The sequence below is a fragment of the Fistularia commersonii genome, chromosome 12, assembly GCF_037954325.1.
Source record: "Fistularia commersonii isolate RoL2024-O1a breed Wild chromosome 12, RoL_Fcom_v1.0, whole genome shotgun sequence".
Lineage (NCBI taxonomy): Eukaryota > Metazoa > Chordata > Actinopteri > Syngnathiformes > Fistulariidae > Fistularia > Fistularia commersonii.
Window position 1 is genome coordinate 15,520,364 of NC_141295.1, and position 20,254 is coordinate 15,540,617.

The 20,254-nt window shown below is 41.0% G+C and overlaps 1 protein-coding gene across 2 annotated transcripts in view; it reads left to right on the forward strand.

The window, feature by feature from the left end:
• Positions 1-563: 563 nt before the first annotated feature.
• The window catches only part of hhip (hedgehog interacting protein), a 31,728-nt gene continuing 12,037 nt past the window's right edge, over positions 564-20,254 (forward strand). The window contains exons 1-8 of one of the 2 annotated variants that reach the window (XM_086157358.1): positions 564-1,279; positions 4,956-5,148; positions 9,569-9,713; positions 11,481-11,682; positions 17,091-17,242; positions 19,355-19,528; positions 19,650-19,793; positions 20,009-20,127. In XM_086157358.1, coding sequence (XP_086013484.1) covers positions 1,010-1,279; positions 4,956-5,148; positions 9,569-9,713; positions 11,481-11,682; positions 17,091-17,242; positions 19,355-19,528; positions 19,650-19,793; positions 20,009-20,127 — 1,399 coding nt within the window. In that variant the 5' untranslated portion in view covers positions 564-1,009. Of the gene's footprint in view, positions 1,280-1,778; positions 1,842-4,955; positions 5,149-9,568; positions 9,714-11,480; positions 11,683-17,090; positions 17,243-19,354; positions 19,529-19,649; positions 19,794-20,008; positions 20,128-20,254 lie in introns of those variants that run through there. The other variant, XM_086157359.1, reaches the window with a different exon arrangement.

Here is a 20,254-nt window from a genome sequence, read left to right on the forward strand (position 1 = left end):
AAAAAAATGCAAGTGTGTTTTTTACAAAAAAAAAATCACAGACTTCTCTTATGCATGATGTCCTTTTTATTGCATATCAGTGTGTGTGTGTGTGTGTGTGTGTGTGTGTGTGTGTGTGTGTGTGTGTGTGTATTTGTGCAAACTGCACATATAAGCCGATGTGGTCCAACCAGAGGACTCTCGCCATCTAAAACTCCCTTTGCTGCGCTTTGGCAGGTAACCATTTAAACTCGACGTGGACGCGGCCGGGCGTGTGCGCGCTCCCGCGGATTCCTACGTCACCGCGTTCGCTCTCCTTCTAGCGCGCTGGTTAAAAAAGCAGAGCACAGCGCAGGAAACATGTGAGCGCTCTGGACTTTAGTGAGAGAGAACTTTTTATTTCTTATACTTCTTGGTGATTTGTTTGGTTTTTCTTCTTCCTCCTCCTTGACTCAGTGCATTCACAAACCGCTGCCCTCTGAAGGAATTACATCTTAAAAGGAACGTCACGTCTCTTCTTTTTTATTTTTTTTAATCTTTTTAATTTATTTTATTTTTTTGCAGTTCTCGCTATTTTGGGGGGGTTATTTTTTTTTTTCTTCTTCAGGATAAAATGTGTGATTGTTTTGCTTAATTTGTCTTTTCTTTTTTTTTTCTTCATGTCCGAAAGACTTTAGTCCTTATGATTAGATTCAACCTTTATTTATTTTTAAACACCTGCCCCGAGAGCAGTGAAACAAATTTAAGACACCTGCTTTCACACACAGCATATTTGTAATTTTTTTCTGTGTCCGGGTGGAAAACAGAATCCCCCCCACTTCCCCTAAAAAAAGAAAAAAAAATATATACATAGACAGTCAGACGCACACTGACATATATATAGGCCTATATATGTAGGCCTATATGTTCATATTTCTTTGCAGGTTTACCCAACTGCTTGGGTAAAAGTTGGGGGGGGGCGAGTAGTGGGATTTTCTTTTTTTTTTTTTTTTTTTGTGTAGTTCTTTTTAACTTTATGATTTTCTAAACTATGAAACACTTGCAATTCGTGCTCGTCCTGGCCATCGCGGTCAACGTGTGGGAATGTGGAGACGCGAAATTCGGCGAGAGGGGAGAATTGAGCACCAGGAGGAGACGGTGTTACGACGGAAGCCTGCCCAAGCGCCTGAAGAAGAGGGAGAGAAAGGTGCTGCTTGACGGCAGCAGCAGCGGGGAAGTTTGCCACAGGCTGTACCCCCGTGTGTCCTGCTGTCCCACCAGGAGATCCGTCTACCAGATCCTCCACCGCAGGGACGCCAGGGTAGGTCCACGCAACCCCACTGCCAAAAAAGAGGGTTTCTTTCTTCCTTTTTTTTTTTTTTATTTACAACCGGTCCGCTTTTACAGCCCCCCGCGGCTGAATTCGAAACGCCCTCATTGGGTTATATTATTCTCATTTTTATTCCTTTATAACCCCCCCCCCCCCCCTCAAGTGATTTATTATGTATCCGGATACTCCACCGTTTATTAAACATTTCCCTCGCCATTGCGCAACACGTTGCGTGTTTTGATCACGCGTGGTGCCACTGTAACTGCAAGAACGTGATGTCTTTTAGCCTTTGGGATCCACGTGTCTTGAATATGTGCACGGTTCCAAAAAAAAAAGCTAAAACATCAAAAAGGTGTGGATATTTCCCAGGTTAACCGTGTGTTAAGCGTGGTCTTTCCTCCCCACTCTCGGAGCGCAACTCTCCCAGCGTGTCCAAAGCGCTTCGGCGTTGCCATGGTAATCCGTCCCGGTTTACGTTACTTCTGAGACAGCCGGAGTGACGGGGAAGAGGTTAGCTTGCTAGCCGAACTGTTGTACCGTTTTACACGGAAAGGTAGGAGCGGCGGCACCTTTACATCGGTCACTAACCTTATAATACACCAGTTCACACTGCTTAACAGTTTATTTTTATTTATTTTTTCACATTTTTTGGGGGGGGGGAAGGGGGGGAGGGATAGTTTGCTTAGTTGACACTGAGTCTGGGGGGGGCGAAGTTCCACGAAGTCGCTCGTTGATTTGAGACTCGACCCCAGTGAGATGCTAGGTGTCTGTAACCCGCTGCGCAGTTTACGCGGGGCGAAAAGGACACTTCTGTGTGCTAAAATGTGTTAATAACGTTACCGGACTGTGTTTTCATGTAAATCATTCTGTGGCTGGGTGGTATCCCCCCCAACCCGCCCCCCAAAAGCTATATTGCATCATTTAATTTTCTCAAGTCATGCAAATTAGCGGTGGGGGGAAACTGAATTGGACGAACTCGACTTCTCCTCCTCCCAACTACACTGCCCACACACGGAGCCCTTCTCTGGTTATGGCAAAAGAATAACAACAACACCATTGTGTTTGTTGGTTTCACTAATGGGAGAAGCTGAAGAACATCCCCCCCCCCCCCCCATCCCCTTCAAAACCCCCACCCCAGTCATCGGCCCTGTCCAAGTGTTAATGCCTTTGAGAGGGTGTGTGTCCTTCACTTTATCCCCCTGCCAACCAACTTGGATCTATTCTCTGACGACAAGTGTTTTGTTAAAGCTTAGTGTAGCCTACTCCCGTGTTCCTACCCTCTCCTTTTTTTTTATGACCATATGGGATTTGCACACTGCCACGTTTGGATTTTTTTTTTTTTTTCAGGCATTTGGATGAAAATGATTTGTTTCAGAGTATGGCATTGTGTATGTGTTTGGCAAAAGATGTTATTGCAGATAGAAAAATCAATCCCATAACAGCTGTATATTAAACCGGCCCCTTGGTGTGAAGCCAACTTTGGGAAACGTAATGTAGAAATCAGAACAATTTGATCCTTATGTCATAGCCCTATGTTTTTGATTAGAGCTGTGATCTTGACCTGCCTCCGCGTCCTCACCAAAAGTGAACAGCTGAGCCACACTGACTTTTCTCCCATTCTTTTCGGTGAGCGTACTCGTTGTGATTGAGCAAATGACTAGAAACAAAGGCCCACTTATTCTGGTTTGGATGATGGAATTGGCAACATTGGAGCCCATCCCAGCAACATATGGACACAGGGCATGGCTGAGAGCACACAAATGCTGCTCTCTGTGGACCTTTTGCCAGCCCGTGGCAAACAGAATCAATGGGCAATTTAGTGCAGGAGGGCAGCCTTGCCCACAACACAACATGGCATGAGTGGAGAGGGCACAGAGGCAGGAACGCACCATAAACACAGGCTCATAGCGGTCCAGAACCTCTTTTTTTTTTCAAAGAAAAAGTTAAGAGGTAGATTGAATTGAGAGGAAAATGGGACTCATGGTGCTCTATATAGAACCACAGCAAGATCAGAATGCGCTTGCACATGTCTGGTCGTCCTCGACGACCACTGCACTTTCTCGATCGACTGTATTTTGTAGTATGCTCTTCAGGGTGATGCGTTGGATTTGAATTTGGTAGACCTCCTGCCACCTGTGGGGCAATCATAGCTTTGAATACTGTCTAAAAAAGAGCATCTCAGCTGGGTTTAGGTCTGCAGTAGGTCAGAATTCCAAGCCATCCTTATGTTGGCCTTGGGTCCTCTGATCTAATTGACTTGGACAGACTGCTAATTTGTTGATACCAGAGTGGGAATGATGTGCCTGTCTATCTCTAAATTGATGTTTACACATGGACCTCACACAGAGCAAAGCACTGCCTGTCTGCCTGGCTGCCCAAGCAGCACCACTCTTGACCTAAACCAAATTACATTGTGTTTTATTACAGCTAAATTGTTATGTAAATAATTCTGCTAATTTCTTTTGGATTAACTCTTTGTATACTTTTGTGTAATGATCCCAAGTCAGGCTTTGAGGCTGTTGTTTGGCTTCATTCATTTCATGCCCTGAAATCTGTCAGACATGGGAACCATAATTTGACTTCAGCAGTTTCTGAGCAGGACTGAGTAGCCGTGTCGGCCGGGAGGAGTTGCCACATGCAAGGGTGTTCCTTCTTCACTGCTAAAGTTAAATGGGTGCCTTATTTCACAGAAATTTTAATGAGGTTAGGGCATATTTTACTTTTCATACACTTAAAAAATGTTTTAGTCGTAAAATGAGGACAGTGGCTATACTTCCGTTGACACCTTTGAGTAGAAATGATGGTGTACTACCAGTCACTTTCTCTTTTCATCGTACTACATCTATGATTTTACAAAAGAAAACCACCATTAATAAAACGGCAATACAAATCCAAACAACCATTATCTGCACTAACCTATCAAATTGTCAGATAAGAGAAGATATAAATGAACTGTATCGTAAAGTTGATATTAGAGGGGCTGTAGTTTTATTAAGCAGTGGCTGTTTCACAGCTTGTTGCGAAACTTGTATGGTAACTGCTTGTATGATAAGAGGCAATAGCATTTGTTAACATACAAGTGATAAATGTGAACGTGCTGCTGTATCTTGAAAGAATTTAAGCTGAGTAGATATCACTTATTTTCTGTCTGACATCTGTGGTGAGATTGGCTGTTTTAGATTATTTAAATGGGGAGTCTGTTGAGGGTTGGGATGCGCAATCTTGCGAGTCTGCTTCTTATTATCACAACAATCCAAAAAACTCAAGCAAAACCACTGACTCTACACATAGCACATACATAAATGAAATGAAAAGTTAGTTGTTTTTTTTAATTGCCTTTCAAAAGTCACAGACATAGAGGAGCCATTTAAAAAAAACAACTAAACTATGTATATATACATAGACACACACATATATATATGTATATAGATATATATATATGTATATATATATATGTGTGTGTGTGTGTGTGCGTGCATGAGTGTGTGTAATTGACTCTTTAGAATTGCGTCATGAGTTTTCAAGAATATATAAAACCAAACCTTTAAATGACTGAAATTTTCACTTTCTCATTTATAGGTCATTTTTTTTTAATGTTATGACTTCAGTGAAATGTCCACCCCACATTTTTTTTTAGACTTTAATCCTTGTCGTGTGTGGTCTCCAGATTTTCTCCACCAATAACACAGAATGTGGACGTCTCCTGGAGGAGATCAAGTGTGCTCGCTGCTCCCCCAATGCCCAAGTGTTGTTCCACTCTTCGGACACGGATAGGATGCCACACAGGGAGCCAGACCTGCCACAGCTTTGCCAGGACTTCTGCCGCGAGTTCTACTACACCTGCAGGGGTCACATACCAGGTAATCACATAGATAGGAATGACCAAGAATTTGACTTGGATTATAGCCCCTGTTTGGTTACCTGGTGATGCACAAGCACACACACACATCACATTGTGATTAATAAAATTTCCCAGTCAACTTCATTTGAAACTCAGTCTGCACACGTAGAAGCTTTTTTGTGGCAGATTTTTGGCCTTGACATCCACCAGAAGTGGTGCGTCAGTAGTCTGGTCTGTGAATATTTATTTATTCAGCTCTTACCTCATCTGACCTCACCTCCATTTGTTGCTACGCATGTCTTACATGTTTTCTAGCTCCTTGCCTTACTCCTTGCTTACTGTTGCACTTAAAGAAAAGGTTTCTTACTTTTGCCACCAACATCGCCTTCAAAGAAACACTTCCAATTTACATACAGATCTGTTGATAATGGTTCTTTTTGCAATATAGTCGGCTGTGTTTATAGCACCAGGTGCAGCTAGGTCCTGTTCTCTCGCCTTTGTTCTGTTTGGATCGTGTTGGTTTATTTTAATCGGCATAAAATTTGCAAAAATCGACCGTTTTCAGGCCCGGACTGCAGTAAAAATACACAGATACGAGACATATCCTGAGAGGTGGTCGGAAATTATCAGTGTGTCTAAAAAACAAATTTCTGAAAACCATAAATAATAATCGAGACCAGCAAGACCGGTGTGCCTAAGGACCAAAGCAAAATGAATTTCCTGGGGTCTTCTTGGACGTGCTTGCTGCACTTTACTCCTGGGATTCATTTTGCATTCAGGATCCATCCCTATTCTGGCTGTGGCCAAGACATGCCTGTTCAACATCTAGCCTTCCACAGACATAAAAGGTTACTTTAAAACCTGTCCCCAATAATATTCCACAAGTATGTTTTCAGCGAGGGCCTACGTTCACATAAATCTAAACTAAATATTACAAGTGTCGCTTTTCTGCCCCCTGTCAACTGTGAGCTCTGCCATAAGTTAGCGGAGTTCACTCAACGGGGTAACAACCTAATTGATGCAACAGTTCTTCCATGAGGTTACGATACTGTTAAACGATAGGAGGTCCTCGGCCTGCTGAAAGTATTTTGTCCTCTGAAAAATGTCCTTTGAAGGGATGCAAGATCACAGGTACCTGTGCTTTCAGAGTGCATACCAAACATGATCAAACACTTTTTCACTGTCTTCTCTTCCAGCCAAGTCTTCTTCCAATCTCTGTCGCCACAAACTGATTAGATCTACTTAGATATGCAAACAGAGAACAGTCTCAAACACACTTGTGTGAAACCCACCCACACGGTATCGTGGTATGCTGCTGCTCAAGTCAAATATCAAACACATGCATTCCAACTCAGCCCATCTTCGCCTGCATCTAATGGCCTGCTGGCATATCATGTACAACACTTGAACTGCAGTTGATGTTAGTGAAAGTGCAGATCAGAGAGCTTAGAAACAGGGCAAAAGACAGTTTGTCTGAAATCACATTACTGCTCAGGAGCTGACAAACATATGGGCTCAGGGAGTCGTACCAAAAAAATCTGCAGAGAGGAATCCAGAGAAGACCCCCACCCCCACCCCCCACCCCATGTTCACTGTTGTGCTCCTTCTCCTCACCCCCTCCTCAGCCCTCAACAGATCAGCATATGTGGTGACGAATGACACATTTATTTTTCTACAAAGGTTGTGTGTATGTAAAACTGCTGAAGTGCATCAAGATGTCAAGTACTTCGGGTGGGCCACCCAGGTTGCCTTGGAAGATAACCAGATGGAAGTATAACTTTAGTGCTGGGGAGCTGTGAATATGGACAGAGATCTGTCTCTTGCTCTTTTGCTCTCCCTCTCCCTTTATCCCCTTCCTTCTCTTCCTTTCTCTCGTCTCTTTTGATTTTCACGCTCTTCTTCTTTTTCTTGTTTATCCCTACTCCTTTCAAGGCTTCGTCACGTGCAGGGCAATAAGAACAGACTCGAGCGTATTTTGTGATCTTGTTGATCACACAGTTGATAAAAAAGTGTGATTAAGCAACAGATTAATTAGGAAATGTTTTTGCTCAGAAAACTGTCCATGAGGTTTTGGTTCTTGCCAGTTTTACTGCAGTGAAACAGTAGCCTTTTTCACAGCCATAACAATTGCCCCGCTCCTATGACACTTAACCCACGAGTCCTTAATTAGGCCGTGTGCTTAGCCCTCATTTCTTCATAAAGATATTTACAGGCTCAACTCTCACTTCTGCCCGGAGGCCCCCCGTCTTTACCGATCTCCTCCTCAGTCCCCCATCCCACCCCTGCTCCTGCACCCTACGTCCAAGGTCCCCAACCAGCATGGTTAAGATAACTGCAGACACAAGTGGGTGGGTGGTATAGCCAGGGCTGTGTGTGTTTCCATGTGTGTTTGATCTTCATGTTGTGTTTAGATGTTTGAGGGGATATCCTATCACCTCCAGTATTTGGTGCGGTCAGCCCTTGTGGTCGGTGTGTGGCAGGAGAGGAAGATGAAAGAAGGGCCCGGGAGAGTCCTGTTTGTGTTTTTATCACTGGTGTATTTGCTCTCCTCTGTCCTCTGGGTTTGAGTAAAGGAAACAGTATTGGCGGGATTGTTTTTAGGTCGCAAAGGGCCCCTTAGATCCACTGCATAATTTGCTTTTTGCTGCAATGATGTTTTGTCTATACTGCCAGGAGGAATAGCTGTGTTTGACTGCAAGATCATTTTTTGGCTTCTCGCTGAAACATCTGAGGTAGCACTGCAGGTCAGCGGAAAGAAGGAATTGGAGGAAGCGATGAGGGATAAGGAATTTAACCCTGAAAATCTACATTTGAATTTAGAAACTCTATTTGGGAAAAGCATTTCTTTGGCAGAGATAGAAAATATAATATCTCTCTCACCTTGAAAACCTTTCCCGTATTTACAATTCCGTGCCATGATTTACAGGTTGATAATTTTATTTCACATGTTGTGCCCATGTTTCTCTGTAATGTGAAACACATCTCTTGGAAAGATATTAAATGTGGTTCGACTTATCTAAATACCACTTAGCAAGGAATGCCAATGTCAGAGTTATAGCATTTTTTAGCTCAAGGTAATTGAAGCCAATATTTTATAAAGGAAAAGTATCCATTGCTTGACTGTAACTAATGTGATTTTCCTTATCACAAGTTCATTTGTGAGTGATGAGAGAATGAGCTGAGGAATGGCTTATTGATGATACTGTATGAACAGTGAAACCATGTTACTTAAAGCTTCTGCAGATAACCTCTCTTGGATTTTGGGTGTGTTAAACTATGTGGACAAGGCCCTTGGAGCCGAGGGATGAGGGAAATGGTTTAATGCCATAAAATTCCAGTTGTAACGGTGAATCACATTATCTATTTCTTTAAGGTCAATAAAAGATTTTCGTTCTGCTGGAATAGTTTTCAGTGATTATTATTGTTTTTTCCAAAGGGCTTTTGAATTCCATGCCGCACACATACGGTGCTTGGTTACAGGGCACAGGTGGAAAAATGTCTCCCTTGTGTCAATTAGTATTGCAAATATAATGATCGGAATTCACTCCCTCGGTGAATGAATTAGTCTGTGTTGTACAAAGTGGAATACCTCAAGAGTTTTATTTTAAGCATGATAATCTAGAACATTCTATTGTGTTTTGTCTGAACTTACTTTTAGCTCTTTCTGCTGTTTGGTGTCATTCTCAGGAATGTTTACTTGGGAACTGATGTTGACAAATAAGCAAGTTTATGGCAGCAAGTTTTAAGACAAACACCCATGGAAATTGAAACCAAATGGGTGTTTTTGCTCTTGAAAGAATATTACATACTGTCCACTTCCTAACAAATTTGACCTTGCAGCAATAGCTTGCGCTGCTCTCCATGATAAACAGGCTTTCTATTGCTTGTTCATCCAACAGGGTGGTACTGGTAAATTTCTGAAACCCTGGCAGCTGATGCATACTGACACTGCTTGGTGTTTTGAATTTAGTCAAGTACTTAAAGTTTAATATGCACAACCATCATCCATAAACCAAAATAATGTCAGTGTAAATTAGATTTTAGAATGTAAGGTCATTTTTTTTCTCTCTGTGGAGGATACACAGTTAACTGCGGAGCTCTTGCTAATCTCTGTTCTATTTGGCTTGGCTCAGTGTCTCTTCACTTGTTCATTTCAACCCAGTCTAGCCACGATTTGGTTTGGCCCATCAAGCAAAGCTCAGACCCTCCTAAACACACAAGTGCATCATATCCTTTTTTTGTCCTCTGTTTTTTTTTTTAAGCAAGTCATACCTGTCTCAGTACACACACTGTTCGGTCATATGCATGCATATAAATTAATTGTCAAAAAAGGCTTCATGTACTAAGAATATTCTTGCTAGCTACAAAAGTCAGAATTTGTGTCTATTTAGAAATGTCTTCTTGACTGTGACACACATTTTTGTCTTTGTGTTGACTAGAACTGTTCCAAGCTGATGTGGATGAATTCTGCCAGTACTATGGGAGAAAAGATGCCAATCTATGCTTTCCAGATTTTCAACGAAAGCAACAACAAGGGCAAGATTCCAACTATTTGGTGGATGAGAAAATAGAAGATATTAGCAGGTTTGTAACCTTACTTTAAAGCTCTTAATCTTTTTAAGACGATATCACATCACATAATATGTCCATAGTATTGCTTCTTAAATGTGTTTCAACCGACTAAGCTTTTCAAGCCCCATTATGTACTTAGAAGCTCAGATTCATGATATTCCACCTTGATTCTTGTGTTTTTGTAGCAACAGGTGCAGCCTCAGTCACATGTCTGCCTTGCACAGTGTTGGCATGGTCCATACTTTCAGACAAAAATGGCGCACCATCTCTCAACTAAAGTTTGTTCAGAGTGCTTTTGCCCAGCTTTGCTATCATAAGGAAAATGCTTTTCTAATGTCATCCCACTACCTCCCTCACTGCAAAGATGTGTGCATCAACGGGGAATGCCTTTCATGTCTTTTCCCTGAGGCAAAAAGACCAGGCAGCAAGCATACCTGAAAAGCAGCAACCTGACATTTAATCAAATGACCCACTGAAGTTTACACAGTCAGCAGTACATTTTTCCCATTCACTTTTTCACCTTGTCCACTGGAAGACAAATTTAGGTGAAGAAAACTACTGCTAGAGGGCAAGAGAAAAAAAGACAAAATTGAGTCAGAGTTACGACTAACTTCCTTGCACATCAGACTATAACCAATAAATCCAAGTAAAAATCAAGTCACCTCTGTTTCTCTCTATCTACAATATCAAAGTTTCCTAGACCAAGAGACGCTGGATAATAACGTTAAGAGTATCTATCGATTTCTTAATTTTATCCCTAATATCAGTTGATAATGGTGATAATGATAATGCTCTGTGCAATTTGCTTCAGTCCCGGTACCAGATAATTCAAGTCTAAAATTTGGATTTACCTTCTGGTCATTTGCTGGTGGCATAGTTGGCAAAGGATCTTTGAAGGTCTTTGATAATATGGACAGTTGTTTTGACAAACTGAACAGAAAGATTTAATGAAGAGATAGATGGCAAATGGCATGATGAAGTTCATAAATGGAAAAAGAAATTGTATTTTTCATGACAGTGAATTGAATAATTATATATGTATGACTGTAATTTAAAACTGATGAAATACAGGAGTTAATTACAGTGTTTGTGTATCACCCTGAGTCATAACCAGGCTGATTTGTTTACTTTAAGAATGGTAGTGAACATTTGCCAGTGGGGGTTGGTTTTACACAACGTTCGGAATGAAATCATGTTTTTATTATAATCATCATTTTTATATATTAGCCCGAATGAATATGACCTCAGTACCACTATTCTTTCATTGTTTTACTGGCAACCGAACTAAACATAACAGCTTAATGCTGCTTCCAGCCTGTGATTCTATATTGCATTCTGATGTTACATGCAACAACTGTTTTAGAGTCTAGAGTGAGCTGTTCTGCTGTTCTAGCTGTCCTGCTTATGCTGACATCAGTTTGGCACTGTCACAAGCTCTGCTACAGGCTCAGTAGTGGAATGTTCTATACCCCTATTGCAGCGCACAATATTCCCGCTTAACAGCTATGTAAAAAGGGGCTAAACAGTACCATCTGTTAAATTGAAATATATGGAGTGCCGTGTATACTGTTGTTTTATTTCTGTGCACTTTTGAAACTCATGATTGTATGAATGCCATAAATCAACTTTTTTTTAATCGAATATACTGTTATAACTGATTATTTGATACTTTCTTCCACCTGAATCTATTACAAATCCTCTTGTGCCTCCCTACATTAGAAATGCATTATTCAACACCACAATCTTTCGTTGAACTTTTATATCTCCCTTGTTTCCCAGGAAACACAAACACAACTGCTACTGTGCCCAGGAGGTGTTGAGTGGTCTGAGGCAGCCGGTGGCTGTTGTGCATTGTGGGGATGGATCCCAGCGCCTCTTTGTCCTGGAAAGGGAAGGCATTGTCAGGATACTCACCCACGATTTCCAGCTGCTCAAGGAGCCCTTCCTGGACATCCACAAGCTGGTGCAGAGTGGCCTGAAGGTAGGAATCAGTGGGCGTTTATAATACAGGGACCCTTCACAGTTTTGCCGGCATTACAGGAATACTATGTTTATATGGTTAGATCAAGAGCCCATATGTAAATAAGATGGAGTATCGGGGGGAAAAAAAACATCACTTATTTTCTGTTAAATATTTTCATTGCTACCATTCTTGAAGGAGCAATTTAGGTGTCAATGCCTTAACATTAATCTATAAAATAGAACTGTTTGCACCTATGTAAACGCCTTTGCTGTTTTGGTTGACTGTCAAGGACATCTCTAGCCAAGACAAATCCCTTAAAAGTGGCACCTGCTCACTATTAGTGTTCAATTAGATAATTGCAGCAAATAAGCAGTCATTCATCAAATGTGATCATGGCTAATCATCAGGTTATTATCTGCTAATTAACTGTACATACAGCACACATTGTGCTCATTGCTAATTTTCTGCTAATTTTCACAAGATGGGTTAATGTCTTTCTTAATCTATCCCACATTGCCCCTCTAAGAACTCTTATATTATACACTGTGGCTTATACAATAACTTACAACCTGTGCCTAACCTACATCAACATTGACACAGCCCCAACTAGATGCAGTACTCTGTTGTAGATACCAGCATTTCTAACTTTTTTATTCAAATTATTATTAAATTGTAAATGGACAAGCAGCATTTGCAGAGATAAATATTCATATTCAAGTGATATTACAGAAAAATGTAGCTCTGATTTTTAGACGTCATTTTTTTACGACATGTATTTTACCGACATTTGGTTTTCCGCCATTGCAAAATTTTACATGCCACACCAACGTGTTGCCGCACAATTGCGCAAAACATGAGAAAAAAGAAATTGGAATCTAGGTCAAGCAAATAGGACAAGTTTAGTGTACTGAGAGCTACTATTGATTTTGGGATAATTGATTCACAAAAGCCTCCTAAAAGACAAAAGCTGGGTATTTATAAATGTCTCTCTAGAAGTAGATTTTGATGCTCATAGCTCAGTGTCATGCTGTTTTGAGGTGACTTTGTAAACTGAGCAAGATCCAGCATCTTGTTTATTACGTAAAGGAATCTCCCTCGGCATAACATCATAATTTTCAGGATGATACCTCAGTATTTATTTATCCACGTCTATCACTGCATCTCGTATTTAGTATTCTGTAATTGTTTAGAAGCATTTTGATCACATGTGGAGATGGCTTCGCTGAGATATTTTGGAGGCACACTCCCAGACAGGAAGTTTATCTGTCACGCATGTCCCCTGCTCCTCCATTGACAAGAGCCTGATTTACAAAATGTCAAACGGAGCACAGCATTTGAATATGCAACTGCCCCCTACGGAGTGCTCTCCCTTGCTCTGCTCTGCTCTGGTATCATCATTCAATCTCAGCTGGTTCTGGATAAAGTGATCATTATGATAATTAGATGTGGCTCAATCCCGGGAGTCCTATTCTGTGATGTTGGCTGCCAGAATGGGCTCTTAGCCACGCAGGGTGGACAGAACCAGGCTAAGGGGAGTAAGGTGTTTACTGGCTGCATCAACAGGATGGAGCAGCCTTTATACAAAAAGAGGCACCCGGCCCCCCCAGAGACAGAGAAGATAACAGGTTTATCATCAGCCCCATGCACATGCTTTGATTGTAATGTTCTGTGTTTCCGCCTGTTCTTCTGCCCCCCCGCCCCCCCGCCCCCCTTGCGGATCCCCTCGATGCCAATTAAACTGAACTGCACAGAAACAATGCAATGCTGTGGGCTCCTAGCTGCGCTGTGGGTGTTCTCCTGAAATTCAATCTTCATTCTCTTGTTCCCCCCACCCACCTACCCACCACACACACGCATACACACACACACACACACATGCGCACAATTTATCTGACTTAACGAATCAATTGTAGCTTGATAACTCCTCTGTTCCCATTTGTGGTTTTTTTTTTTTTTTTTGCTCTAAAAATTGTACAATTTTCATTGTATGTTGTAAAATAGAGGCAACAAGGCTCACTAGTAAAATACCCTGAAGTTCTTCCGACCAAGTCAAACCATGTTGACATCTTGACAATGTGCTATGACCACAATGTGTTGGGTTTCAGATGATCATGCTGATCATCTTACAGTTTCTCTTAAGCAGTGGAATAGTAACTGAAATCTTTAAATGTTGATTTATGAAGTATTCCAAGAAAGATAATTTCTCTACTTTGTTTTATTGCCAACATTAGTTTGAAATAAGAAACCATGAAGTCTCTATCTTCTCATCAGTCAGATGGAATAGTCATGTATGCCGAGACTGCTGTGTGTGTATATCAACACTACTGATGTTTTTGACAATTTTGATTGGTTTCTTTCATAAAGTATATGCATGAAGACAGTCATTTAAAATTGATGTATGTGAAGGGAGTGTGAGTGTAGATGTTTCAGGTAGCTTTTGAGTGAAGAGCATAGACAATGTTTTGCTCCAGTCAACTCATGTGGAATGTCTGTTGTTGGTGGAATGTCCACGAGTCAGTGAGGATCAAAAGGTTCAGGATAACAATGCATGAACCAACAAATGCTGGACTCAAAAGACAGCTGCCACTGCAGAATTGGAAATCGCAGCAGTATGTGTCACTGCCTCTACCACGGAGACAAGGTCAGCATTCCATGTTATGCACCGTGAGATGTGATATAACCATTGCTCCTCATGCCTGCACCTTATTTTGCCAGCTTTGTATGGAATAATGCCAAAATGTTGACTATGCCAAGCCCCAGAGACCAGAATTAAAGGGAAATGAAGAATACTGTGGCAGGTGTTTGTGAAAAATGAAAAGATAATACCTCAAGAGATTCAATCAGAACTCCCTGCTTGACCGTGCAAGAATGGCGGCAGTCATAAAAACTCATAAATGTGGAAGGAAATGATCTTAACTCATACTTAAGTTTGTGTGGGGCTTGATAGGAATCAGCAGTTGATAAAATAAGTCTCAATAGTCATTTTTCTGCTCAAGAACTTTTTCTTACATTTTTGAGCATGGGCGCTGCACTTACCACAGTACCAAGTGTCAAGTAGTGGTCAAAGGGCTCTCCACCGACACTGCAGTTGCAATATTGATAGACAATCTGTTTTTTCAACTAGCATACAGTGGATGGCCCCAGTACGACTTGCAATAAAGTTGATCCATTAACTCAATTTTCAACCATCCCATGCACTTCAAGTACAACTCCAGTGTCACCAATAGGTGACAACTGTGTAGCCTTCATAGTACAGTAGTAGTGGGTCATCAAATGCACTTGCAGAACCTTTGTGGCTGATAATATGAGAGGAGCTGCCAATTTTTTTATATTTTTTGTGCAATATACAGTATAAGGTTTCGAGCCATACCTGGAATATCTGTTTCCCTTTGATCAGTGTTGAGGAGCTGCAGGTTAGAATTTTTTCTTTTTCTGATCAAGATATTTAATTGGATCTCTATTGTAAAAGGCTTTTCTAAAACAATGTTTTATTCCTTATGGCTCTTGTGCCAGCTTTGGTGGCTGTATTGTGCTGAAGGAGTAAGTCATTACTGAGAAAGCTTATATTTCAGCATATTTCACCACTGTGTATCTTGGTGGTCCCCATTTGTCTCTGGAGCTTGTTCTCTATGGAAGAGTTGTCTAAGTTCTCTATGGAAGAGCTGTTTGTTTTAGGGACATGGGTCAGTGCATCCGTAAGTCCCAACATATGGATCTAGCATTTCAAGGCAAGGCTGAAAATCATTCCTCCCAAGATTAATCTTTGTGGAAGTATTTTTGTTTTTGTTTTTTGTTTATTTTAGCAAAGTGTGATCACGCCTAGCTCTGAATCCTCTCCACCTGGACACTGATATATGCTTTCCCTATAACACCTTTGTTATTGAACTTCAAGCATGTAAAATTCAGCAGTCTTCCTGTATGTTGTTCGGAGATAGGAGATTAGGGATGGGAATTTAATTCAACTTTCACAGTGTTTTACTTGATATTCATAATAGAACCCCTGTGGCTCATTGTGCGGGTTTCTGTTGCTCATTGGTTCTCCAACAACATTCCTTTACAAGGAGTCATCACTTGCATTCACATGTGTCCTGTGGTACTGCTGTGTTTGACGATGTCCAAACAGGATCTAGTACGCACAGTCCACTGAGTAATGACGTGTAACTTTGTGCAAGTGACATATACTGAACCTGCTCTTAGTGTAAACCACCTTTTTTTTACAAATGTCTTTGTAACACTTTAAAAGGGAATACGTGATGGTTGTTCCAGTTTTGCTTAGTGCGGATGTGATGCTTGTTGTTTTCTTTGAATTTAACAATATCCGCACACAATCTCTGTATGTCCTTGTGAAGGGTAAAGGAAGCATGGAAAATAATCATGCTGTTTTGGAAGAATGCAGTCACAGGAGGACCACGTCATAAACATTCTTCACACCTAAGCTTTGCATTCTCTTCATTCTTTTGACAAGAAGAAATAGTGAAGTAGAGTTAAACATTAAAAAGGGCAGACCGAGCTCGCCTTGCCGAGGGAATGAAATGCTATAGCTGATTATTACAGCTAACTATGATGGGAGGACCACCAGGGTAGTGACAACTGATGTAGCTGCCTCCGGGGTGACACTAAGGTTTACATATTACACAAGCAATTTAGATGTTTTCTAAACATGTTGCCAAGACAGTGGGAGTTGGCAGCTCCCTTCTTGTTTAGGTTCTCTCTCTCTCTCTCTCTCTCTCTTTCTCTCTTTTTTTCCCTTTTTTAAACCTCTCTCTCTTCACTCCCCACCCCCCTCCCCTCTCCCTGAAATTTTGAATGCATTTTGTGTGTAAACCAGGAAGGAGTGAGTGGACAGGGAGCAAAAAGCATGGACTGAAGCACTCTGCACTTTTGTGCTCTCTATGAACTGTGAGTGAGCTAAATAATTCTTTCAGCCACTCAGCCCAGCATTCACGGATATCCCCCGAAGATTACACACACAAATCACTGCACAATGGAGGCCACCGGGAGGGTCTGGGCGTCACAGGAGACCCCGAATCTGAGGACAAGCACACATTACCAGGCAGCAGAGAAGATTGGGTAAATGCAGGGGGTTGTAGAGGATGTGCAAATTTACCCAGAGTCAAATGCTTTATAATAGTTGGTAATGGTATATTCAAGGAGGTTGGTAAAGGTGTGAAGTGAAACAGGCATGGGTAGAAAAGAATGAATGAGAGAATAGCAGGGTCGTGAAAGGGAATGTGAAGGATAAATAAAAAAGGGGGATTAGAGAGTTGAAGACTGGGGGTTGATGGGTGTATAGGGGTTTCATGTAGTGGTCTTGGTGATGATGAAGATGACGGGGGGGGGGCGATTCCAACCCCACACAGCCAAGCAGAAGCTGAGGAGGGACATAATTAACTCCTGGATCTTTTGTATTTCTCATCTGACTGCAGGGCGGAGATGAAAGGGGCCTGCTAAGCCTGGCATTCCATCCCAATTATAAGAAGAATGGCAAGCTCTACATCTCTTACACCACCAACCAAGAGCGCTGGGCCATCGGACCGCACGACCACATTCTCCGTGTGGTTGAATACACCGTTTCGAGGTAATAGGAGAAGTGTGTGTCAAATTTTCCTTGAACATGGGGTGCACAGTAATTTCAACAACACCAAAACCCGAGCCGCATTGCCATATTTTTGATAAACTATTATTTATGAATATGGTAGGATTCATGTAGTGCATACTCAAAGCCTGATATTTTTCCGAGGATGATATCCAGCAAAATATTAGTTCCCCCAATTACCTGTCAGTGCCATCACCACACTTCTTCTACATTAGAGTTCCTATAATAGAGCATGTTTTGCTACTCAGAATAATTTTCCATTAATTGCAAACCGATTCACAGAATAATATTCAAGCATCGACACTTTATTGCTATATTTCTTTGCTGACCGAATTTGCTGCTCTGGGTCTGCATCCTATCTAATTTGCACTTTGCCTCCAAACTAAACATCTTTCAAGATGCACTGTGGCACTGTGCCGAACCAATCTGAAATATTCTGCAGTATACTTTCAACTGTTGTTGATAGTATATTTGCAAGTTTAGTTTATATATGCTAACAGTGCTGGAGATTTGGAATCACTTCCTCGGAGGTGAATAGGCTGTATTAAGTAAGAGACTGGCACTACGCGCACCTTATGAGCTCATCGGTGCTAATAAAGCAGTAGTTGAGAGTGAGTTTGTGGATGGAAGGTTGGGGCAAACCCCGAAAAAGGACTTTGATTGTTTTTTCGGAGGCACTATCCAGCCATTCATTGTGTGTCATCTGAATTAAATGAGGAAAAGGGAAAAGCAAGATTACATAAAATGACCATTTCATCCTCATATCTGATTTCTGCTTGAGACGAGTCACAATCAGCTGTGATGTCAACTGCAAATCATGAACCCTTACGACTTCAAAATTACCACTGAACAACTCCGTATCTTTTTGGTTTTATACGTTGTGTATTTTGTCAATATATTTGTTTATATTTTGATTGGTGTATCTTTGTAACATCTTCCTTATTAAAATAATGTCATAAAAGTATGAAAATGCGCCAACAGAGACATTTCTATTTAGAACATTAGATATTGACTTTTTTCTTTTTTACGGCTTTGTAAAAACATTGAGAATTTAAAGGAGCACAGAGAGGATTTAGAATGTAGAATGTAGGTCACCAACAGCATACTGTCTGCATGTAGCATCAGGCAAAATGCATGGTGGCATTCATTTGCAACACCCTGTTATGATGTTGAGCTTCTGTCAAATCGTCACGCTACTTTCACAGAAGAATTTGTTCAAAGAAACTGTTTTCTGTTACAAACTATTTGGAAATACTCTGTTTTTTTTTTTTGTTGTTTTTTTTTTCTTTTATTTGTATAATCACAGGTGAATGTTTGTTTTGACGATGTAATCTAAATTATAGTTTTGACGTGCAGTCTTGGTGACTGTAATCTGTAGACTGATGCAAGGGCCTGATGGAGAAATGATGGTTAAAAGTGTTTAATGCTAGTTTTAGAGATCTTTTTCCCCCTTAGCAAAGCTTCGAAAATAATTCAGCCAACCTTTGGAAGCTTTTATTACATCACCCACCCACTTACTTCAGTTCTCCTCTCACTGACTTCAGACAGAACGTATTTAAATTTAATTTTAGACTTTGTTTGGTATGTCTTGTCAGCATTTCTTGTCATTGCCATGGTGTAATTCCACCCAACTACACAATTATTTTTTTAAATGTAATTAAAGGCAATCACGGTATGTACTTGTAATTAACTTCATGTCTAAGAGTGCATATTTCAAAACATTGCATTGCTTAAGTGGCATTCAACCAAATCAAGATGCGCTTACTGGTCCAACTGTGAGGAAATCAAGAGCTAAATGAGATTCAGTATAGTTTTTTTGTATTTATATAAGGCTGTAGGCTAGACTGTATGCAGTGAGTGTTAACAGTAGCATAGCAGAAACTTTCTTGTGAGATAATTACGATTTTTACATCTCAGTAACAGAAAAAAAATAGAGGATATGAGGGTAGTTGGTGTGAGAGAGGAGGATATAGTGAATAGGGTAAGATTAAGAAAGTTGATTCGCTGCGGCGACCCCTGAGGGGAAAATCCGAAAGAAGACGAAGAGGAAGTAACAGAAAGAAAATAATGATCATATGTCAACTGTTTCCATAGAAAAAATCCCAACCAAGTAGACACCAGAACAGTCCGGGTGTTAATGGAAGTCGCGGAGCTGCACAGGAAACATCTTGGCGGTCAACTTCTTTTCAGTCCTGATGGTCTGTTGCACATTGTCCTGGGAGATGGCATGATTACTCTGGATGATATGGAAGAGATGGATGGACTCAGGTGAGCTCAAAGTTCAAAGCATCACCGTTGAAATGACCAGTCATTGCTATGTGCCCCAACTTTGAAACATCTTTAGGACCTACAATGGTGAAGGTGTATTTTTGTTTGTGTTTGAATGCAGTGATTTCACAGGGTCGGTCTTAAGGGTAGATGTGGACACGGACTGCTGTAACACACCCTATTCAATACCTCACAACAACCCATACTTCAACAGCACCAACCAACCACCTGAAATCTTTGCCCATGGATTACATGACCCAGGCAGGTAGGTGAAACACTTGCTCGGGCATCAGTGAGATCACTCTAAGGAACTTAGGGGTTTTATATTTAAGCTGAGTGTTGAGGATTCATTTAGTGATCAAATAATATGCTGTTGCAGCTGTCCTTTCTATGTTTTATTACTGCTATTGCAGTAAAAAGGTTTCAAGAAATGTCAAACAATTTCTACTACATTAATCCTTGTCACTTTTTTACTGTTAGGTGTGCAGTGGACCGCCTTCAGACAGACAACGGAAGTCTCGTGATCCTCTGTACAGATGCAAGTGGTAAAAACTCGTCAGCAGGAAGGATATTGGAGATAGCAAAAGGCAAAGATTATGGTGAGCTACAATTGAAATGATTAATTTTTTTTTTACAGCTGATTATATTTGGCTTTTTAGTTGGTAATTGAGTTTTTGTAGAGGTGTTCAGAGACATTTGTGCTTGAGAGCTATAGGCACAAGCGCA